Source organism: Lygodium microphyllum, chromosome 16 (genome assembly GCF_053477565.2).
Source record: "Lygodium microphyllum isolate KBCC chromosome 16, Lygodium_microphyllum_v1.1.10, whole genome shotgun sequence".
Taxonomy (NCBI): Eukaryota; Viridiplantae; Streptophyta; class Polypodiopsida; order Schizaeales; family Lygodiaceae; genus Lygodium; species Lygodium microphyllum.
Genome location: NC_141150.1, coordinates 103,322,440 through 103,347,470, shown reverse-complemented (window position 1 = coordinate 103,347,470; position 25,031 = coordinate 103,322,440). Strand labels below are relative to the sequence as shown.

The window sequence follows — 25,031 nt, the reverse complement described above, 5'->3', positions numbered from 1 at the left end:
GTATGGTACTAAGCGGACTAATAAATCTTGGACCTACGCGCGATGTTACGCTCAATAAAAGAAAAAATACATATAATTTTAAGTTTGCTTAATGTTTGAACTTAAATGTTAAAACATAAACTTAGAGATTCAAGTCAAAAGTTTTTAAACTTGTTAGTTTAAAACTTTAATCTTTAATCTTTTCTCGAGTCTTTGTGAGAAAGAAAGAAAAGATAGAGAGAAAGAAAAGAAATAAAGAAAAGAATAGAGAGAGAAAAAAAAGAATAGAGAAGATTCAAGAAAGAAAAGAAGAAAAAAGAAAGGAAGAAAAGAAAGGTAAGAAAGAAAAGAAAAATGGGCCTGAAAACGGTAAAAAAAGTGACCGTTTATAACTTTATTGACTGCAAGGCCTAGGCATACGGGAGTCAGGCCCTGCGTGCAGGGTAACGGTCACGGGGCGGCGGTCGTAGTCGGACGGGTCACAAGGAACCGCGGACAGGACAGGACGGGTTGACTCGTCGGTCGGACGTGGACAACCTTGATGGAAATGTCTTGGACATCCATAAAACACAGTGTGTGTATGGCAAACACTGAGTGAGAAGAGAAACTTAGAAACAAGAAGAATATGGTGATGATGCATTGAATCATGCTATGAGAAGAAAATATGATACAACGGAGCCGAAGCTCAGAAGATAACTGCATTGTCTTGTTTGAATCAGGTGATAGCACCTGTGGGGAATTTGCACAATGAAGAGAGCGAAATGTAGTCCTCTGGGTAGTGGGCTATCAAAGTAATCATTAGAAGGTGAAGGACAACTGTTGAGGGAGTGAACCGCAGTCCTCTAATGCCATCAAAGATGTGGAAGATAATCATCAGTTGTCGAGGGAGTGAAGTGCAGTTCTCAGATGCTAAGGAGTGAGTGAGGATGCAAAACGCAAATGCTAGATGCCTCTTGACTGCCAAATGCAAAGGTAGATGATGATGTTAGTCGGTGGAGACTAACGCTTGGGTAAGGAAAGTTGACGCTTGATGCCCCTGATCAGCAAACGCAAGTTGGAGAAGTGCTACTAGGAAGCAATGATGGCACAACAAATGCCTCTAGGTTACTAAATGCAAGATACAGATGATACTTGATGGATGGAGGTTGTCGCCAGTTGAAGAAGATTGGCACCGGATGATGGGGGAGATGTCGGCAAGAGAAAAAGGTTGCTAGCTGTAGAAGACCTCCAAACGTAGACCTGATGATGAGGGAATGAACTACCCTCCAATAGGGGTATGGGCAGTAGTGGAGTAGAGAGGAAAGAGTGTTGGAGTGACGGAGGAAGAGGAGTGAAAAATGATTGAAGTGGTTAGTAAGAATGAATGAAGTGATTGCCTATTTATAGGCATAAGTTGTCTAGGGTGGCGCACCACTGTGTGGGTGACTACTGAAAAAGTGGCCAAAATGTGGACACCAGCTCTTTTTGGGACTGTCAGTGCGAAACCTCAAATGAAGTGTGTAAACTGAAGAAGTGGTTTTTGAACATCTCCTCTTAGGCCCAAAAAGGGATGAAGAAAGAGGAGCAAAGAGAGAGACAATGAAGATGTAGAGGATCTTGGAGATCCAAGATTTTCATCTGAAAGGTACTAAGAGTAAGGAATTGTAGATAGAATGAATTGTAGAATTTGTCTCCATCTCGGGAGAGAAGCCACTAGCTTCATAACTCCATGCTAGAAGGAATTTGAAGACCTCATCACCAAGTCGCAGCTCAACCTCCCAAGGCCCCAATCTAGGCGGTACTTGAAGATTGTGGGTATTAGTAGAAGAAATGACTGCTTGAGGATAGCCATCTCAAAGAGTAAATGGTGGGTGACATACTTCATGAGGGGTAGGTGCCTCCCTTGAGGGTGATGTAGGGGTCCCCCTCTCTAAAGCCGATGAAGTAGGAGCCCTTGCGGAGGGCAAAGAAAGTACATCCTTCTCTGAATCCCCCTCTAAGAGAGGGAATCTAAAAACTCATGGATCATGGACTCTGAATCATCTAATGATGAGGGAAGTGCCATCGGTCATGCCAAAGAAGGTAACCAGGGTGTCGAAGGAGTCCGAGAGGTGGCCTCTTGATCCTAAAGTAGTCGAGGGTGGGGAAAGGGGAGGCTCATGTTGTCTCTCAGTGGAGTGGATCGTGGAGCTGAGGGTGGACAACCATTGCTGTCTCTTAGTGGAGTGGATTGTGGAGCCAAAGTAATGGAAGGTGTCGAACAGCCACTGTCTCACAAATTGCTGATGGGATGGTATCCAACAATCACTATCTCTGGAGGAGCGGACTGCAGAACCGCGGGTTGAGGTGGCATTCATGAAACCCTAGAAGAAGTAGAAGCAACCTCCGTAGTGCATTGCAGTAGTCACGAGGAGGCCGTGGTATCAATCAATCCTCTTGTGGATCGAGAGGGCTTAATGCACATCGGATGTGTATTTTTGCATTGAGTTAAAAAATTTGAAAGCCGGTGTAGAATAAACTTTGTGGCTCAGAAGGGAGAGGTGGGACAATGAATGCGTGGCAGTAGATGCATATACTCCGGTGGTGTAGGGAGCAAGGTTCATGTCGGCAAGCATTGGTGGGAGGTCCAGTGATGTTTAGAAGAGGAGCATCTAGTGGTCTGTCCATTTGCTTGTGGAGAAGTCATAGCATTGGAGTCTCAACCTGTAAATGGGAGGGTGGGTGGGAGAGGAAGAGAAGGGTATCTTTGTCTCTTGTTGTAGTGGAAATGAAGGGGAAAATCAGTAGATCATGCTGAATCCGCAATGTGTCTTTGCCTTCTTTGATGTAGAGGATCTTTGTGGCTCATTGAGTGCCTTTGCCTTTGATACCATGTTAGAAAAATGACTAAGAGACCAAGAGACAGTAGGGTTTGTGGGGAGAAACACAATGTGTACGGCAAACATTGAGAGAGAAGAGAAACTCAGAAACACAAGAAGAAGATGGTGATGATGTAGAGAATCATGCTATGAGAAGAAAAGCTGATACAGCGGAGTCGAAGCTCAGAGGATAACTGCATTATCTTGTTTGAATCAAGCGGCAACACCTGTGGGAAATTTGCACAATGAAGGGAGCGAAATGAAGTCCTTTAGGTACTGGCCTATTGAAGTAATCACTAGAAGGTGAAGGATAGTTGTTGAGGGAGCGTGCGAACCGTAGTCCTCTGATGCCGTTAGAGATGTGGAAGGTGATCACCAGCTGTTGAGGGAGTGAAGTGCAATCCTCAGATACCAGGGAGTGAGCGAAGATGCAAAACGCAAATGCCTCTTGACTACCAAATGTAGTGATGGATGGTGACGTCAGCTGGTGGAGACTAACGCTCGGGTAAGGAAAGCTAATGCTCGATGCCCCTAATCAGCAAATGCAAGTTGTAGAAGTGCTTCTAAGTAGCAGTGAGATTGCCAAGTACAGAAAATGCCTCCAGGCTGCCAAACGCAAGATATAGATGACACTTGATGGGCGGAGGTTGTCGCTAGCTGAAGAAGACTGATGTTAGAGGATGGGGGAGTTGTCACTAGCAAAGGAAGAGGGTCGCCAGCTGTAGAAGACCTCCAAACATAGACTTGATGATGAGGGAACAAGTCGCTTGAAGGAGAAGAGGGTGATCACGAACTGTGATGTCCTCCAGTAGGGGTATGGGCAGTAGTGGAGTAGAAAGGAAAGAGTGTGGAAGTAACGGGGGAAGAGGGGTGAAGACCGATTGAAGTGGTGTGTAAGAATGAATGAAGTGATTGCATATTTATAGGCATAAGCTATCTAGGGTGGTGCACCATTGTGTGGGCGCCAACTGAAAAAGTGGCCAAAATGTGGACACCATTTCTTTTTGGGGTTGTTAGTGCGAAACCCTAAATGAAGTGCGTAAACTGAAGAAGTAGTTTCTCAACACTTCCATCTATGATATTGTCTCTTAAGTCCATTGTGCTTGCAACTCTCTCAGATGCTAGTTAATGATATGAAAAGGATGACTCTCTTCGAAATTCTCATATCTGCATGTTGGGTCTCTAATTGTGGCATGTACCCCATGCTACAGCTCCCAAAGTTGCAACCATGGCCTTTGCTATTTTGTGAAATATCATCATGATGGCTCTTCTATACATCCTTTGAGCTTTGGGATAGTCCCACATGCCATTGGGTTCAAGTCAATGTATCACCTCCTCCCACAATGTCCACTTCTTTGATCCTTTGTCTAGAGGATCCTTTGAACTCTTCTTGATGCAAGTCCTCTCTTTAAAGGAGGCTATTCTCCTCCATCATGAAAGTGAAGATCTTGCCTTTGCTAGTCACGATGAACCTAAGAAGAATGTTCCCTTTGGAGAAGAGACCATTCCAAGCATAATACGTGGCTATATTTGTCCTCTATTTGGGAGGGACTTCCTCTTTCATGGCTTTTATCATAACTCTAGCACCTCTGAGGCCCTACATGAGCAAGATGATCACCAGCTGTCAAGGGAGCAAAGCGCAGTCCTTAGATGTTGGAGAGATGGCTTGGGCAGCAAAATGCAAATCCTAGATGTGCGTGAACTGCCAAGCGCAGATGATGACAGCCCATATGCTAACGCTTGGTGGAATATGATGACGCCAAATGATGGAGAAGTCCTCGGGCTGCAGAATGCAAATGCTTGAGCAATGAGGAGCTGATGCCAGGGAAGAAAGTTGACGCTTGATGATGAAGATGCTGTCGCTAGGTGATGAAAGCTGATGCTAGGCTGAATGAAGGCCTCTAGATGCAAAATGCAGATCATAGGAAGACACCAGGTTGATGAGAGTTGATGCCTGCTAGTGGAGAGCCTTCGGATGCAGCAAATGCAAAAAAGAGGATGATGCCACCTAGTGGAGATTGACGCTAGATGGAAGGCCACGAATTGCGATGTCCTCTGATAGGGGTGTGGGCAACAGAGGCGTGGTAAATGTGTCGGGGTGATGGAAGAAGAGGGGTGAAGAATGACTGAAGTAGAATGAGAATGAATGAAGTGATGGCCTATTTATAGGCATAAGCTGTCTAGCGTGGCACACCACTGTGTGGGCACCCATTGAAAAAGTGACCAAAATGTGGACACTAGTCCTTTTTGGGCATGTTAGTGCGAAACCCTAAATCAAGTGTGTAAACTGAAGAAGTGGTTTCTCAATAGGGCAAAGTTCTCTTCAGGAACCATAGAAATGCCATGGATATCTTTAGGTATTACGACCTCTCTAATGTGAGATGGAAACTCTAAAACGAGAGTCCGCTTGTTAGAGAATTCCTAAGAGATGATCTCAACACATGGGCACCCAAAAAGTATTACCACAGAGAGGATTGGAGACAAAGCAAGAATTGGACAGAAAGCCATTTCCCTTTTACAACTGTACATTGAGAAACCCTATAGGCAAATGCTATATTTGTACAATATGCTTTAATGCATCATCCCTCCCCAACAGGGTATTATGTCAATAATTCCTCTTGGCAAAGTCTTAGGAATCAAGATTCAGATATTTGGTTGCAAGTACTCTGATCACAACAAAATGCTCATAGAAAGTGTGGATATCACGTATAACTAAAAAAGAAAAACCCTCTACATGGATTGACTCAATCTAGGATTCAAGGTAGATAATCCAATACACGACTTGCTAGCATTACATTTACAAAGTTGCTTAAAAATAAAATTCACAGAGTAGAGCACTTCAGCTGATATACCAAGACTCCAAGAACTCTACTTTTTACTTCCCACTTGCAAAATCTCACTTGTGAAAAACCCACTCCCAACACTTGGAACATAGCTTTAAAGTCATAAAATGCTAGCAAGCAACCCTTGACAACACACTGTTTATCCCGAACCATATTTTTTTAGTGGTTGCTAATCAAATGGAAGATTAGCCTCTCACTCATCTTCTTCCTACTTCAAAAAAGTTAGCACAAGATCTTTATGGCTGTCTATGAATAGAAGGTACAAAGTAGAGAAAACACTTAATAAAACCACAACCAAACTTGTATAGCCTCTAACAAAGCTTCCTCCAAGTTAAAAGAAAATTAGGCCAGCAGCCCTTTAGGTTATGAGAAGGTTGATAGGCTTCACCTTGAGCATGGTATGGTTGACTTGAAATGCTATGAAGGGTCCCTTGACTTAAAATCATAAGACTTCTCCCTTGCATCTTCTTGCTAGAGTTATCTTGTCGAGTGCTATGTTGCAGATGACTGGAACTTGGCTGAACATAGGCATCTACTCATCGAGTTTGCTACCACTAGCTTACCCAAGTTAGAGGATGATTAAGTCACTCAATTTCTAAACAAGCCTCCATTTACTTCAATTTCATCCAACATATCATCTCATTGCCCAATTTGCCAATCTTTTATTAGTTGGAGTGTTAGCTACTGTTGCATTACATCCAATTGCATGGCCAAGTGTGCAAGAATACTTACTTTTCTCTATTAGCTTTAAGGGGGTAGTGGTTTCCACTTCTTCAAAGGGCAATCACATGGTTGCAAGACCTCTTCAAGTCAAATGACCAGTTTGATGGGCAACTCCTCTTCCTTTGATGAAATCCCATCATCTAAACCACCTTGGTCCTAGAGCCAATTGATGTTGCACTCATTACTAGCATGTAGGTCATGTAGATGAGGAGTGTTATTCCAAGGTCCAGGGGAATTCCCCTACAACTCCTCTCAATTCCTTTTAGACCTTGAGCACATCCAAGGGTGGCCAAGCTAATACCCTTGGTCAGCTAAGAGGGATCTTGCTCTTGTGCCTTCTCCTATTCTACATACTCTTCTTATTGACCCCACGAGTTTGTGGGGACCTTCTGGTAATCTGGTAAATGGACAACCCCCTCAGTCAGCACCTTTTGTAACTATTGAAGGCATGTTTGATTAGTTTGCTGGACCTCATAGGGACTCAGTGTTACTGGTCATGGTCATTTCTTGGTTGTGAGCCCCCCACGAAGTCAGCAAGGGACATTATGAGCTTTGTTTGAGTCTGGTCAGTTTGGTCAATTTTAGTCATTCTGTCCTTTTTCCCTATTTTTGGGCCGTGCCCATCTTTTTGGCCTTGGACATTGTCCTAGAGGGTTTGATTGCCGTCCTAAAGGATTTTGGCTCAATCTTACCTATTTTAGGCTCATCTGTGAGTTGCCTACACTTGCTTCAATCATTGACTTTTGTCTCTAGCCTTCTCTCTTCTAGCACCCTCACTACAACTACACTTTGTAGCACATATAGGGGCTGAGGCTTGTATCAGCTTCCTTTCATTATTCAGCAGAGTTTCTCTTATTGGCTTCGTTGTTTCTTATCTTGCCACCTTTTTTTTTTCCGTGAATAAGTGTATATTAATGTATGGAAATAATTTACATTAGGCCTTTAGCTAACCATGAAAATCCTGTCAAACATAAGTCAAAGCCAAAAGGATACTATAACACAATAGACAAATATCATGCAGGCTGTAGAATTGGAGTAGAGTGAACAATATCCAGCCAAGGAGTAGCGACATCAAGGATGACCAAGTTTGTTGAAATCATGGAAGAAATCTGCCATAAGAATAATCCTCGAACACGGGCCACATCAGAATCAAGGGTGGGAAAGGGCTGCCTATGCTGCAATACCATCAGAGTCTGGCCCTTAAGTCATGATATCCGCGAGGCATCCAAAAAATCCTCCTAGCTGTACCGATAGTCCTGGACTGCATCGCTCAGCTGGTTGTCATTTTCTCCTGCTGTTCCAGGCTGTTTACAGGCCCACTCAGGCCTGATCAACCTGCACTTTGGTGGTTGTCTGGAGGTTCATCTTTTACAGAAGGGGAGCTGTATTTTGCTGTTTATCAAGTGATGATGGATCTTTGATGCATCTTCTTCTTTACTTCTTCTTGGCCTACTACGGTGGTCACAAGGTCTCAATCTCACCTCTCTTTGCTTGCACTGACTATGCATGCTTCCTCTCTCTCCAATCTCCCAAAGGCTTAGAAGTTGGATTAATTGAACTATTCCTTGTGTAATGTTGAGGCTTGCTACATTGTTGATAACTATGAGATGTGCACATTCGTCTCCCGCTGGCCTATTCCTTGCTCAATGCCTACATGTGATGATGGTGATTTATAGGATCAAGTTGATTTGTCAGACAAGGTCAATGCTAGAGCTTTGACATTCTTTTGCCTTAATTGCTTTAATAGTATGTTGGTTCATGTGAAGGATATTCCTATTGGAGCATTGGCATGGACTAAGCTCAAGAACTTCTGTGAGGTTTATATATTCTCTTATTATCTCACTTTGGAGATGCATCTTTGCCACAGGTCACCATATTGTTAGATTTAGGATTGCAAGAATACACATGCACAAGTTGGAGAAGAAGCTTGAGAGAGCACAACTCAATAAGTGTATTGAGAGGTATCAATAGAGAAGATTTACAAGACTTAGTATGTCCTAAAGTGAATAGGCATATATACAAGGTTGGGGGGAAAAAACCTCAGAAAGAGGTATCAATAGAGCAACTTTACAAGACTTAGTATGTCCTAAAGTGAATAGGCATATATACAAGGCCGGGGGGAAAAAACCTCATAAAGTGGAAAAGAAGTGTCCCGATGGTCCTAAATGTGCTCACACATATTACTACTGAAATTTCGTAACAAATCTCCCTTGGGAGTGACATGGTAAATTAGAGTTGGTGCTTATATATAGGGAATTATCAAGCCTAGTGGACTAGATCATTCACAAAAGAGAGTAACCCCATAACTTTGCCAAAAGCTTAAAACTTCTTATGAGGCAAAGCATTTATGAAAATATTTGCAAAGTTGTCTTGTGTTGGCATATATGTCAAGTTGATCCCCTTGTAAAGGGTCTCTCCTTGACATAATGATATACATCTCAATATGCTTAGTACGTGCATGGAACATTGGATTTCATGCACTTGCTAATGTATTGTGATTGTAAGTGAAGATCGTAGAAGATCGTATTGGTAGATGTTTCTCCAACACCCAAATCACTCAAAAGGTGTTTGAGTCAAACATACTGGCTGTAGATGATTGTCCAACACCCAAATCAATCAAAAGGTATTTGAGGCAAACATACTAACTGTAGCTGTGAAAGCTGCCCTATACTCAGCTTTACAACTAGAGGTGATCATGGTGGGTTGCTTCTTACTCAACCATGATATGCATGAGCTGCCAAGCATAAACCAAAAACCCTTGTGTATTCATGAGTGTTGTAACAACCACCCTTGTCAAAATCGGAAAAAGCATGTAAATTTGGTGGTAAGGACTGTCCCTTGGGATAAAATAGCCCAAAGTACCAATTACCACTCAAGTAGCGAAAGATATACTTCAATGCCCGCCAATGCTTGGTAGTTGGGCTATGCATAAACTTGCTTATCTGTGAGACTACAAACTGAATTTTAGGCCTTGTAATGCATACATAAAACCAAGCATCCAATAGCACGTAAAACAACCTCAAGCTAGAAAGTACGTGGAAAAGCTTGATTCTGAGTCATGCATTGTGTCATCTACACGAGAGATCTGCTCTTTCTCTTAGTTGTACTGTTTTTGCTATGGTGTATACAACATTGCATATTGGTGTTTTATTCCATGTTCAGCCAGATATGCATTGAATTCCTTAGACATATATTCCCTCCTCGATTAGATTGGAGAGTATTCACTTTATATCCTCGATAAATTTTCAACCATACTAACAAACTACTTGAATTATAAAAACACTTTGGACTTGGCTTTCAAACCATATGGATACCTTATATCCATGTACATCTAGAGTAATCATCTATGAAAGTCATGAAGTATAGGAAGTTGTCATAAAAGGTTATTTGCAATGGATTATAATTATCACTGTGTACAAGCCGCAATTTGTGAACATCTCCCATTGAACCATATTTTGGAAATGAAACATGATACATTTTACCTAATATGCAGCCTTTACAAAAATATTTTCCAGGTGCCTCAAGGTGAGGCAATGAAGACACCATGCTAGATTTTTGTAGACATAAGAAACTAGCAAAATTCAGATGACCAAAACGTGCATGCCAAGCTTTTATATCTGAAACAACCTACAACTCTGTAACTGTATATGCCATTTGTTCCACATATTGACTATAATTATTGAGCTTGTATAGCCCATGACATAGTGATATGGATGTAATAATTGTATCACCACAAGAGAGATCATGAATTGTAAATCTGTCCAATCAACAAACTTTATTGGTAAGTGCAAAAACTGATAGCCAATACTTCTTGATCTTTGCTAGTATATATAAGGCATATGGAAGTGTGAAAGTATTGCCATTAACAATAGTTAACACAAATTTGCCAACTCCTTTAACTAGATAAGAGGAGTTATTTGCGCATATGATACTATTTTCCTTAGGGGCGGACTCAAGAGAAGTGAATAGACTACATAGAGAAGTAATATACCTAGTGGCACATTGTCAAAATACCATACATGTGAATCCACAATAGACATGTTCGAATTATGTAAAGAAGGTTCATGATTGCATTCTGCACTAAATGCCCACTACGGCCGGTGTGATGTGAGATATCACTCGTGGTATGTGAAATGGAAAAGTAAATGGTATAAATGGAGATGGACATGGAGATGCAATGGAAGAAGTGGTTGGGTTGGGTGGGAATCAGGGTTAGGATAACTCAGAGACAATGAACACTAAAGAAGATAATGAATGAATGAATGTTGAATATATATGATGTGTAATGTGGCAAACACACTATGCAAAGTGAATATTGACCCCCAAACTCCCTTGTCTCTAGGACTAGGGTAGAGAATATGAGCTTGAGAGTGTATTGTACTCTGATGGATCCTGAATGCAGCAAATAGCCTCCAGAGATGTTTGACAGCAGCAAATGCAGTTTTGTGAAGGCTGGATCAGTGTCAAATGGAGCCAGATAGTAGGAAAACAGCAAATGCAGTCTGCAATGATGATGTGGCAAGCTGCCGATGCCTGCAGACTGCAAAACACAGGTAATGATGTGGCAGCACAGACAACACTTAGGAATAGCAAAATCTGGGTTTGCTGATGACATCATGTCACAACTCTATAGAAACAGAATTTGTATCCTTTTTCATTAATTTGTCTATATAATGATTTATTAAATTTGTTTCCTTTGCACTAATTCGATATAAAGAAAAGTGCATTGGAGCTGGCCACTGATGAGTGGTCATAGGTTATGGTGGACCCACGCGGTGGGTTAGAGAAAAGATAGTTCACACTTCCACCTATATGGCCCGATTGGGCGCCTGTGACCAGAACTCACGCATATCAAGGTTAGACTCGCACACAGAAAGGATTGATGCCTTGAAGTGTGGGCTAGATCCGCCAGAACAGACAGTTACAATCAACAAGATGGCATGATCATGAAATGCTTGTACAATGTGCACGTGTGGGCTGAAAGCTTGAAATGCACATTTCTTTGCATAGGAAAGTCACATGAAGATTCTGATACTGTTTTTGCGATGTACACGGAAAAAGATTTCCTATGACACCCATATTGGGGGGGTCTCTAAATTTTAGGAGGTCCCTAAATTTTAGAAGCCTCGAATTAGCCTAAAAATGCTAGTCCTAAAAAATAGGGATGTCATTCTAAAAATAGTAAGTTCTGCACTCTGACTGTGCTTACTAAATTTGGTTGTTTCTATTCTTGACAGTATTCAGCCCAAAAAGGAAGGCCATAGAGAAGAGACAAGTGTCAAGACACTTGTCACACAAGTTTCCAAGTGTCTCACCACTTGTCACATCTCATGACATGTGGCTGGACACTTGTCTTGTGCTACTCCACTTTTCCCTTTTGTACTAGCTCTTCCCTCCCCTATAAATAAGAGCTCGTTTTTCTTCATTCAGCATCATTTTTCTTTGCTGTAAACTCATGTACAGCACCCACAGATAGCCAGAAACTGGCCCCATCCATCCCCATCATCATCCCCCACTTTTCGATTATCAAATTCCTCTATATTCCCTCTTCTATCACTGCTGTTTTATAGGACAGCAAGCCTGTAAATTCATTACAGCACCTCCTTCTCAAGCTCTTTCTTCCATTTTAGCAACAAGAAGCAAGTCCTATCCATGTACTGCTGTTCAACAATGGAGAAAGGTTGATTTTCCCTCTTTTTTCTCTCATACTGTAAAGAAATCAGTTCTTATCATTGCATAATAGATAATGCATGTGTGTTTGTACATCTTTGCATGATCTTGTGAGAGTGAGAATTACTTCTCCTCACTTTTAGGTTGATTGTAACTGAGCTCTTCCCTAAGGGACTCAGGTTGAGCAGAAATACATTCCTTCGGGGAGGGGGGGGGGGGGGGTTGCCCATCTTCAACCCTCAATCTTGTCTCCATTACTTTTACATTTTCATGGCTGTAATTTTGTGAGTACTTTTCATTTTCAGCTTTAAGTGTTCATTCTCTTTTATAATAGATCTCGAAAACAAGCGAATATCATAATTGTTAAGCATACTACGTTGTTCGGGGCGTTTACAGTGGTGGGAATCTATCACAATGGATTTCATCTCAGGTTTTCCAAGAACACCTCAAGGTCATGATATGATTTGGGTCATAATTGATCGATTCAGCAAACAATCACATTTTATTCCATGCCATAAAACATTGAAATCTGCACAAGCTGCAAGACTTTTCATTCAACATATCTTCAGATTACATAGTATGCCTTTTGAGATCATTTCAGATAGAGACTCCAAATTCACAAGTAACTTTTGGCGTGCTTTATTTGAGAATTTGGGAACCACTTTAAAGTTCTCCTCAGCTTTTCATCCTCAAACTGACGGCCAAACAGAGGTGATGAATCTCACTCTTTTGGATATGTTGAAAGCTTATGTTAGTGAACATAAGTCACAATGGGAGAAATATCTTCCATTATTGGAGTTTGCTTACAACAATACAGTGCACTCATTCACAGGGAAAGCTCCAAATGAAATAGTACAGGGTAAAGTGATTCCTCCTCCAATTATTCGCACTAAAGATAAGATTTTTGATGCTGATGAGTTTGCTTCAGATTTAAAAACAGCAATGGATCAAGTTCGAGCCACTATCAAAGTTGCCCAAGAGCGACAAAAGAAGCAAGCAGATAAACGAAGAAGACCTTTGGCTTTTGAAAAAGGTCAATATGTCTTGCTAAAATTTGATAAAAGCAGGCTCAAACAAGGTTCCGGTCAAAATTCATCTTTTCCAAAGCTCTCCAGTAGATACTTTGGACCCTTCAAAGTGATTGAGAAAATAACTGAAGTTTCTTATTGACTTGAGCTTCCTGCTCATTGGAAAATACACAATGCTTTTCATGTAAGTTTACTAAAACCTTACATAGGACCAGAACCAAAAGAACCCATTACTAAAGATCCCCCAGAAGTTGAAGAAACAGAGCAACTCTTGGAACCTAAACAGATTTTGTTTCACAAGGATCGAACCACGAGAAGTGGCCTTGTGACACGAAAATTCTTACTAAAATTCAAGAATCTACCCACAACAAATGCACAGTGGGTAGATGAAAAATTCATGAAGGATTACCCAGACATTCTTCAGCCATATCAAGAAGCTTTTCAGCTGAATAAAAGCCAGAGGGCTGTCACAGCTCTATAGAAACAGAATTTGTATCCTTTTTCATTAATTTGTCTATATAATGATTTATTAAATTTGTTTCCTTTGCACTAATTAGATATAAAGAAAAGTGCATTGGAGCTGGCCACTGATGAGTGGTCACAAGTTATGGTGGACCCACGCGGTGGGTTAGAGAAAAGATAGTTCACACTTCCACCTATATGGCCCGATTGGGCGCCTGTGACCAGAACTCACGCATATCAGGGTTAGACTCGCACACAGAAATGATTGATACCTTGAAGTGTGGGCTAGATCTGCCAGAACAGACAATTACAATCAACAAGATGGCATGATCATGAAATGCTTGTACAATGTGCACGTGTGGGCTGAAAGCTTGAAATGCACATTTCTTTGCATAGGAAAGTCACATGAAGATTTTGATACTGTTTTTGCGATGTACACGGAAAAAGCTTTCATATGACACCCATATTGGGGGGGGGGGGGGGGGTCCCTAAATTTTAGGAGGTCCCTAAATTTTAGAAGCCTCGAATTAGCCTAAAAATGCTAGTCCTAAAAAATAGGGATGTCATTCTAAAAATAGTAAGTTCTGTACTCTGACAGTGCTTACTAAATTTGGTTGTTTCTATTCTTGACAGTATTCAGCCCAAAAAGGAAGGCCATAGAGAAGGGACAAGTGTCAAGACACTTGTCACACAAGTTTCCAAGTGTCCCACCACTTGTCACATCTCATGACATGTGGCTGGACACTTGTCTTGTGCTACTCCACTTTCCCCTTTTGTACTAGCTCTTCCCTCCCCTATAAATAAGAGCTCGTTTTTCTTCATTCAGCATCGTTTTTCTTTGCTGTAAACTCATGTACAGCACCCACAGATAGCCAGAAACTGGCCCCATCCATCCCCATCATCATCCCCCACTTTTCCATTATCAAATTCCTCCATATTCCCTCTTCTATCACTGCTGTTTTATAGGACAGCAAGCCTGTAAATTCATTACAGCACCTCCTTCTCAAGCTCTTTCTTCCATTTTAGCAACAAGAAGCAAGCCCTATCCATGTACTGCTGTTCAACGATGGAGAAAGGTTGATTTTCCCTCTTTCTTCTCTCATACTGTAAAGAAATCAGTTCTTATCATTGCATAATAGATAATGCATGTGTGTTTGTACATCTTTGCATGATCTTGTGAGAGTGAGAATTACTTCTCCTCACTTTTAGGTTGATTGTAATTGAGCTCTTCCCTAAGGGACTCAGGTTGAGCAGAAATACATTCCTTCGGGGAGGGGGGGGGGGGGGGGGTTGCCCATCTTCAACCCTCAATCTTGTCTCCATTACTTTTACATTTTCATGGCTGTAATTTTGTGAGTACTTTTCATTTTCAGCTTTAAGTGTTCATTCTCTTTTATAATAGATCTCGAAAACAAGCGAATATCATAATTGTTAAGCATACTACGTTGTTCGGGGCGTTTACAGTGGTGGGAATCTATCACAATGGATTTCATCTCAAGTTTTCCAAGAACACCTCAAGGTCATGATATGATTTGGGTCATAATTGATCGATTCAGCAAACAATCACATTTTATTCCATGCCATAAAACATTGAAATCTGCACAAGCTGCAAGACTTTTCATTCAACATATCTTCAGATTACATAGTATGCCTTTTGAGATCATTTCAGATAGAGACTCCAAATTCACAAGTAACTTTTGGCGTGCTTTATTTGAGAATTTGGGAACCACTTTAAAGTTCTCCTCAGCTTTTCATCCTCAAACTGACGGCCAAACAGAGGTGATGAATCTCACTCTTTTGGATATGTTGAAAGCTTATGTTAGTGAACATAAGTCACAATGGGAGAAATATCTTCCATTATTGGAGTTTGCTTACAACAATACAGTGCACTCATTCACAGGGAAAGCTCCAAATGAAATAGTACAGGGTAAAGTGATTCCTTCTCCAATTATTCGCACTAAAGATAAGATTTTTGATGCTGATGATTTTGCTTCAGATTTAAAAACAGCAATGGATCAAGTTCGAGCCACTATCAAAGTTGCCCAAGAGCGACAAAAGAAGCAAGCAGATAAACGAAGAAGACCTTTGGCTTTTGAAAAAGGTCAATATGTCTTGCTAAAATTTGATAAAAGCAGGCTCAAACAAGGTTCCGGTCAAAATTCACCTTTTCCAAAGCTCTCCAGTAGATACTTTGAACCCTTCAAAGTGATTGAGAAAATAACTGAAGTTTCTTATTGACTTGAGCTTCCTGCTCATTGGAAAATACACAATGCTTTTCATGTAAGTTTGCTAAAACCTTACATAGGACCAGAACCAAAAGAACCCATTACTGAAGATCCCCCAAAAGTTGAAGAAACAGAGCAACTCTTGGAACCTAAACAGATTTTGTTTCACAAGGATCGAACCACGAGAAGTGGCCTTGTGACACGAAAATTCTTACTAAAATTCAAGAATCTACCCACAACAAATGCACAGTGGGTAGATGAAAAATTCATGAAGGATTACCCAGACATTCTTCAGCCATATCAAGAAGCTTTTCAGCTGAATAAAAGCCAGAGGGCTGTCACAGCTCTATAGAAACAGAATTTGTATCCTTTTTCATTAATTTGTCTATATAATGATTTATTAAATTTGTTTCCTTTGCACTAATTAGATATAAAGAAAAGTGCATTGGAGCTGGCCACTGATGAGTGGTCACAAGTTATGGTGGACCCACGCGGTGGGTTAGAGAAAAGATAGTTCACACTTCCACCTATATGGCCCGATTGGGCGCCTGTGACCAGAACTCACGCATATCAGGGTTAGACTCGCACACAGAAATGATTGATACCTTGAAGTGTGGGCTAGATCTGCCAGAACAGACAGTTACAATCAACAAGATGGCATGATCATGAAATGCTTGTACAATGTGCACGTGTGGGCTGAAAGCTTGAAATGCACATTTCTTTGCATAGGAAAGTCACATGAAGATTTTGATACTGTTTTTGCGATGTACACGGAAAAAGCTTTCATATGACACCCATATTGGAGGGGGGGGTCCCTAAATTTTAGAAGCCTCGAATTAGCCTAAAAATGCTAGTCCTAAAAAATAGGGATGTCATTCTAAAAATAGTAAGTTCTGTACTCTGACAGTGCTTACTAAATTTGGTTGTTTCTATTCTTGACAGTATTCAGCCCAAAAAGGAAGGCCATAGAGAAGGGACAAGTGTCAAGACACTTGTCACACAAGTTTCCAAGTGTCCCACCACTTGTCACATCTCATGACATGTGGCTGGACACTTGTCTTGTGCTACTCCACTTTCCCCTTTTGTACTAGCTCTTCCCTCCCCTATAAATAAGAGCTCGTTTTTCTTCATTCAGCATCGTTTTTCTTTGCTGTAAACTCATGTACAGCACCCACAGATAGCCAGAAACTGGCCCCATCCATCCCCATCATCATCCCCCACTTTTCCATTATCAAATTCCTCCATATTCCCTCTTCTATCACTGCTGTTTTATAGGACAGCAAGCCTGTAAATTCATTACAGCACCTCCTTCTCAAGCTCTTTCTTCCATTTTAGCAACAAGAAGCAAGCCCTATCCATGTACTGCTGTTCAACGATGGAGAAAGGTTGATTTTCCCTCTTTTTTCTCTCATACTGTAAAGAAATCAGTTCTTATCATTGCATAATAGATAATGCATGTGTGTTTGTACATCTTTGCATGATCTTGTGAGAGTGAGAATTACTTCTCCTCACTCTTAGGTTGATTGTAACTGAGCTCTTCCCTAAGGGACTCGGGTTGAGCAGAAATACATTCCTTCGGGGGGGGGGGGGGGGTTGCCCATCTTCAACCCTCAATCTTGTCTCCATTACTTTTACATTTTCATGGCTGTAATTTTGTGAGTAATTTTCATTTTCAGCTTTAAGTGTTCATTCTCTTTTATAATAGATCTCGAAAACAAGCGAATATCATAATTGTTAAGCATACTACGTTGTTCGGGGCGTTTACACATCAGCAGCTAGCAGCAGCAGGACAGCTTCAAACACAGTCTGGAATAGTGAGATTGGTAACAAATGCAGCAGTCCAGGTGATGGCAGCAGGGTGGAAATGGTCGCCAGCAGATGGAGAGGGCTGGACAGCAGCATCTTCAGGTCTTGTTCTCTTCTTTCTCTGTCCCCTTTCTCTTTCCCTCGGTAGGCACAATCACAAACACCTCACTAGCAAGATGTACAGAGTATCTTGTTTTGGCACTATTTGGGTCCCTTCGCAGGTTTCTGTCGGGTCTCCTGCACCATCTTCTGGATGGGATCTGCTAACTTGCCTTAATCCTTGGAAAAGACTAGGCTGCTGGTATTTCTTTATCTGATTGAGGATGTATTGAGATAAAAATGGATATAAACCATGTCTCTTGTCTAGACTCGTTGCAATTTTTGGGAAAAAATGATTTGGGTAATGTATCATGGTAGTGATTTCTTTGCCTTTATGATTGGTAAATGCCGGAGGACTACGAGAGAGCGGACTGATGCATTGGCAAGACATTCAATAACCATCCTTTGCCCACTTGTCCACGATCTCAAGTACACAGATGCACAATCGCAGATGCTACGAAGGATGGCAGGGAGGATCACTTCCTGCAGATGGAAAGATTTTTGTTTTTTGGGATGCTTGATATGCGGTCACTACATATACCATTCTAAATGCAGGATGCAGTGTATTTATTGCACAGGATCTTCATGTGCCACCTGATTTAGAGGTCACTCTCAGGTCCTTTTGTGAGCCCATATATGCTTGGGGTCCATAGCATCAGCTCTTTGGATTGCAATTGAAAGGTTGTTGATTTGCTCCTTGGTGAGAATTTCCAATGGAGATCTTCTTGCTGGTACTTTTCACTAAGGTGCTTTTGATACAAATTTCTCTTCTTGGAAAAAATAGGATGAGTATTAACTAGCCTCTTTTCATGCCTGGTTGCAACTTCAAATAATAGTAGTCATGGTCTGCTTGCCTCCACAATCAGTTTTTGTTTGCATCATCTTTAATTTTCCCAATTGTAAGAAAATTTCCTGCTTTGTATACTAACAAGGCTACAAAAATGTAAACAGTCCTTTTTTTTCCAGCATAATTGAGTGATAGCTTTACCTAGCTCTCAGTATGATAGTCACAGCCTCACTTTTATTTCACAACATGGATGGTACACTAGTTCATCTATTTATGTAATCAAGCCACATGCAATGTTGATGTAAACTTTTTCTGATTGCCATATTATGTAATCTGTAGAAACAGAGGCTCACTTATTTTAATACTCTCTTCAGGACTCAAACACTTATGCAGATTGGTATCCTGCGGAATAAAAAACTACTTTATGGCAAAAAACTCCGAGCAAGCACCAGTTCATCAAAGCTGCTCTCAGGTTTCCAGCTCAAGGTGTAAATCGCCAGTTTCTGCAGTATGGAATAATTCAACGATTCCACATTCAATGGCCAGTCAAGCACCACCCTTGGCTTCTGTAGCAGCTCCATCACAACAATTAGAGGACATGCATGGCCAATTAGATGTATGGTTGGAGGCCATGAGGGCATCATCCCCTCCATGTCTACATCGGAATGATGAGGACAATGGGCAGTTTCCATATGAAGATGTTGCTGAAGCCCAGTATAGGGGATGGGTTGTGAGTATATGTTCATTTCAGCCGCAGTGCTTCATGTTATATTCTTGTCATAGCCTTTTATTGTGGACTCATTATGCTCTCATCATCACGTTTTCTTTGCTCCAGGTATAGCTTTAATATATGCATATTTTTTTTAAATCTCATTTTTTCAAATCCAGTTTGTAAGAGACTGTCTAGTTGAGTACCTCATACTCTGCAGGCCTGGAAGGTCCTTCCAGCTTTAGTAGTATTTTGAGAAAAAAAATACAATAGCCATTGCAACATTGAATATGCAATGAAGTCTGACAATCTGATTATGGATTTGGATAAGTTAAGACCAAGAACGTGCCTGGTCATGCATCTACTGCCCTGCCAGCTCCCTGTTCCTGCTCGATGTCTCACCTTGCTGCCAGCCACCTCCTCTATCCTGCCCGGCTCTCTATCACAGTCACCTCCTCTATGCTCACCACCCTATCACAGCCACCTCCCCTATCATAGCTGCTGCCCTGGCCTGCCCTGCACTGTGTCTGCCACAGCCAGCCCTGCCGCCCACCTACTACTGTCCCTCCCTTGACTGCCTGCCTTGCCCACCTCCCTGCTAGCCCCACTTAGCTTGCTGCATCCCAACTTGCTTCGACTACACACCCTCCTTGCTTCCCAGCCTATTCACAAACGCCTGAAACCTGCCATGGACATGTCCTCAGCCTCCTCATCTACCCTTTCAGCCTTTGTACAATTCCTCGCGCAGGCAGCCTCCATCTCGCATTCCCCCACACGACCCCAACAAGGACCGCCGGGCACCAATAGACTTGGAAGCTGCATCATAGACACATGGAGCTGGCGTATCACCTGAGATTGCAGCCCCCTACACATATTGGGCCCCTACACATATTGGGCTGATGCCTTCCCACCGATCCACTTCACTTAGGACATAGAGCTGATACTCCGGGACAGAGTGATGGCCCTAGAAGTGTCATCTTTGGCATGTAGAATGGTTGGAGATCATCCGCCTGCCCACAGTCTAAAGGATCCATGCAGTCAGCTATTAGTGGCACCCCTGCTAGGATCACATGAGTAGTGCCTTTGGGAAATAGGTGCTTTAGACTCTAGTTTAGTTCATCCAAGAAGATGGAGGTAGTGCTTGCTACCAGCCTACTTGATGTTTTGAACTTAGTGGCATACTTCGACAGATGGATGGAGGATTGGGACTACTCGTTGCTTGGAGATGGCACTACCATCACCATCTCTTTTTCCCAGCCTTGATGAGCATTTCACATTGTACCTTTTCGAGATTGGCAGTGCTTTTGGCCTCGTCATACAAAGGGATAGGAGTCTTTGCACTCCCCCGGACTATCAGGATTCTCTTTGTTCATGGCTCAGCTGTTAGCACATCCTTTCCAGAGTAGTGGATTAGGGGAGTAATGGCTCTCTATTCTTCATCACACAGCCACATCATGACTGGTTGGGTGAGAGATGTTGAGAAACCCTTCAGCCGCAGTTTTGCGTTCTGCGTTTTGTGTTTTGCGTTTAGGGTTTCACAGTGGACAGCCCCAAAGAGGGACTGGGCGCCCACAGTGTGGTGCCACCCTAGACAGTTGATGCCCTCCCTCTCGGCGCCACCCTAGACAGTCTCTTGCCTATTTATAGGCTGCCTTTGTCACTCATTAGACATGGCTAATTCATTCAGTCCGTCACCTCTTCTCTCCAGCCTCTCCACTACCCTCATACCCCTTTAGGAGGACATTGCGGTTCGTGGTTCGTGGCTGCCTTCATCATCTTCCTTGTGCTATGGCACCCTTGTTCCCTTGTATCGCATTCACTCCATGATTTAGATCTTCATCATTCCATTCCTCAGAGTTTCTTCTCTCTTCTCTTCTCTTCTCAGTGTTTACTGAGTTCACTCTGTGTTCCTCCTCGAAAACCCTACTCTCTCGCTTGGTACGTCATCTTTTGACATGGTATCAGAGCTGGATTTGCTCAAACAGTGGCAAAGATCCTCCACTCCAGTGAAGGCAAAGACCAGTGGCGGGTTCCGCATCCACTTCTCTTCTTCTTCCGTTGCATCAACATCCTAACTAACGACTGCTTCCTCTTGTGTTTGTTTTTTTTCAGCCTGCGTTCAGTGATGTTGGTGCCACCTCCACCCCCCTACTACTAGCGGCTTAGCTAGACTGGTGGTGGCTGTTCTCTGCAACTTGGCAGCTCAGCCAGACTGTTGGTGGCTCATCCATGATTGCTGGTGGCTCCTCCCTATTTGTTGGCGGCTCCTCCTGGTCTGCTGCAAGTTGCATTTGCAGCTGGCAGTACCCTCTTGCAGTTGGCAGCTCACTTCTAGCCCTTCCACTGCCCTCCCAGCTCTTGAGGTGGACATTACGGTTCATGGTTCGTGTGGCTGACCTCTTTCTTCTTCAACAAGGCACACTGGTACCCATGCCTTCTTTACCAACAGATGACCAGACTATTGAATGCTCCTACTGTGGCATCACCGAACACACCACTGATGCTTGCCGACTTCGACCTTTACTCCCCACCCCCTCGGAGTATATGCGTCTCCCACTTGGCACTACCTTTGCCACCTCTCCTTTCTGGGTCACAGAGATCGTTCTGCATCGGCTATTGGAGTATTATGCTCAAGGAAATAAGCCGCAACCGACGCGCACTAAGTCCTTTCGAGCATACGGAAGCTCTAAGACCTTACGAGGCAATATGCCCTCCTGGAGACCACCCCACTGCGCGGAGGTTTCCCCCACCCACTTTTGGGTATAATGGCTTCCACGGCCCACATCTCCTCCATAGTTCACTCTCCTGAGAGCCCGTGACTGTTACCCACCCTTGGCTCATCCTGAGTCTCCTTTCCCATCCTCTTCCACTCAAGTTCGAGAGGCCACTTTTGGGTGCTTTCCGACTTCTTTTTCCGAATCCCAGATACCTTCTTTAGCACGACCGGCGGCCCTTCCTTCGTCATTTGATGCTTCGCTGTTTATGAGCCATGAGTGGTTGGCTTCCCTTTCTCTCTCGGACTGGGATTCAGAGGGGGATTTTCTTACTTTACCCTCAGAGGGGGACTTCTAGTTCTTCTTTGGCTTCAGAGGGGGCTCCTACTTCTACTCCTTCCAATTCAGAGAGGGACCCTATGTGCCATGAAGCTCCTCACATACCATCACCTTTCTGTTTCAAGGAGTGGCTCTCCTTTGAGTAGTCATTTCCTCTCCTCATACTCAAGATCTAGAGGATCTACCTAGATCGGGGCCCTTGGGTCTTCAACAGTGACTTGGTGTGGCTAGGCCTTCATATTCCTTCCATCATGGAGTCACAGAGCTAGTGGCTTCTCTCCCGAGGTTGAGTTTTGGGTTCTACAGCTCATCCAGTCTCCTGACTATCTTCAAAGGTCTCCTTTCAAGTGGTTTTCTCATATTACAGGGTGGATCTTCTTTGTCCCTTGGTTAGCATGGATCCAACTCTCGAGATCGAGTACCGGCATATCCTTATGGTTCTCGGCACCACACAAAGTCCGACATTCCTCCTATGCATTGCATGTTTTCATCATCTTTGTACTAGGGCGCTTGGGCAAGTGAACAATTTTCCAACGAGGGATACTGTCCAAGTGGCACTTGTTGGATGAGCATTCTTCAGCATGTAGCTTTGCATCTCCACCTCTCTCTTCTCTTGTTCCCATTTTTTGGGTCTGAGAGGGGGTGTTGAGAAACCCTTCACCTGCAATTTCGCATTCTGCGTTTTGCATTCTGCGTTTTGCGTTTAGGGTTTTACAGTGGACAGCCCCAAAAAGGGACTAGGCACCCACAATGTGGCACCACCCTAGACAACTGACGCCCTCCCTGTGGGTGCCAGCCTAGATAGTCTCTTGCCTATTTATAGGTTGCCTTTGTCACTCATTAGACACAATTGATTCATTTAGTCCATCACCTCTTCTCTCCAGCCTCTCCACTACCCTCACACCCCTTCAGGAGGACATTGCGGTTCGTGGTTCATGGCTATCTTCATCATCTTCCTTGTGCTACGGCACCCTTGTTCCCTTGTATCACATTCACTCCATGATTCAAATCTTCATCATTCCATTCATCAGAGTTTCTTCTCTCTTCTCTTCTCTTCTCTTCTCAGTGTTTACTGAGTTTACTCCTTGTTCTTCCCCGCAAACCCTACTGTGTCGCTGGTACATCGTCTTTTGACAAGAGGAGATAGATTCAACATTCATAGATTAGTTAGACAGGGATGTCCACTAGCTCCTTTCTTGTTTTTATTTGTAGTGGAGGCCATGCCATGAGCTCCTTTTTGAGAGATAGATCTACAAGTATTAGAGGCGTCAGGCTACCCATCCTTGAGTTTGAGGAGCTTCTTGATGTGGTGTTTGCTGATGATACAACAGCCATAGTCTCTGTAGGAGATGGGAGAGGATGTAGGGCAGCTTTGAGACGATGAGGAAGAAAAGAGAGGCTTTCCTGGAGATTTGGGATTCAAACACCTTTCATACTACCCCTCAGATGGCCTGGCATTTTAGCCCACCAAATTTGTTATTCACAGAACTGTTGTATTTTTTATGTACTTAGATACTCTTCACAGAGTTTGTTGTACTTTGTATTTACCTCAGGGGGGTTTTTTCCTGAGGTGTTATTAATGGAATTCTCTTTTCTTTTGAGGAAGATTGTGATAAAGTCAGATGATTGTTTAGAAAGACTTATAGCATATATGGGATTTCATAAGACATTGATTAGAGTAGCAGGCAGTGTTACAAGAAATGGTCAATACAGCACGAATACAGTAGGATTCCCTTTTGGACTATATCTCCTTGAATCAGGCTTCAACTTGTTTCACGCATCACATCATTAAATGTTACCAAGCATGAATGTGATAAAGAGAAAGTATGCTGGCTAGAAGCTTCCTTAGGCAGCAAGGGCATTGGTTTCGTATGTGGTACTTGAATGATAGTTTTGTTTGCAGCTCTTCTCATAGGGTTTTCTTATAGATTGGTAGTGTTGGGTGTGCTTTGTGTGCATTGAGCCTAGGGAATCCGATTAAGCAGCAGGAGGCTAGGATAGATATTTTCCAGTAGCATGGATCCTCCCTCCTATCACAAAGGACAAATTTGAGGATGAAATGCAAGACCTTGCAGAAGGGTACCCCATGATGACAGCACTCTTTCCTATATTTTACTCTTCGTCTCAGCCTGTGCTTCCACTTCCACACTGCTGCACTATGACTTGGTATCAGAGCAGTAAAGGGCTGCAACAAAGGTGGACAGATCTGAAGAGGAGTTTCAGTGTGCAAGAAGAGCTGGGTTTTCAACATATGAGTGTGAGCAGGAGAGCTGCACATCAGGCTATATCTGGAGCAAGCTGAGGTGTGTGTCATCATTGAAGGAGTGCTGTGTTTGCTGATCAAGAGGGCTGGATGGACCGGCACAGCATGAGTAGGAGGCTTGTGGACCTGATTTTGCAAAGGATAGGGGAAGTGTTGAGAAGGCTATGTTTTCAGCTTTTGGACAAGATTTTGCCTTTTCATTGCCTCCATCTATGAAGAAGACTCAATGACCAAGTGGAGGAAGTTGTAGCCGGTTGCGTCTTTGGAGTCCACCCATAAAGTCCGACATATTGGAGGTGGGAGAAGGATGTGTTGGGATTCAGACATGGATTTTCAGGCCTTGATGGACTGCAAAGTCACTGTTCTACTTGCTCTTTCCCAGGATCATAAAACTAGATAGATATAACTTCAATATCTGGAAGGTGATAATGGAGGCCATTGTGGAGTCATATGATCTTGTAGAGTTGGTGACCAAAAAGATTGACCATTCAATGGTCAAGGATCCTAAATTTCTCTCTACTTTCAAGAAAGATGATTTGAAGAAGGC

At 42.7% G+C, this 25,031-nt stretch overlaps 1 protein-coding gene and 1 long non-coding RNA gene across 6 annotated transcripts in view; one reads left to right on the top strand and one right to left on the bottom strand.

Annotated features, from left to right (window-relative positions):
* The window catches only part of LOC148023180 (putative trehalose-phosphate phosphatase C), a 171,483-nt gene that overhangs the window by 22,700 nt on the left and 123,752 nt on the right, over positions 1-25,031 (top strand). For 3 of the 5 annotated variants that reach the window (XR_015693620.1, XR_015693619.1, XM_087696154.1), the window contains exon 2: positions 18,834-19,294. Coding sequence is in view for 1 of the 5 variants with exons in the window: in XM_087696154.1 (XP_087552280.1) it covers positions 18,834-19,294 (461 nt within the window). In the remaining 4 variants the exon portion in view is untranslated. Of the gene's footprint in view, positions 1-18,833; positions 19,295-25,031 lie in introns of those variants that run through there. The other 2 variants (XR_015693622.1, XR_015693621.1) reach the window with 1 other exon arrangement.
* Positions 1-25,031, bottom strand: part of LOC148023181 (uncharacterized) — a 170,683-nt gene that overhangs the window by 21,979 nt on the left and 123,673 nt on the right. The gene's annotated exons all lie outside the window — the stretch shown is intronic.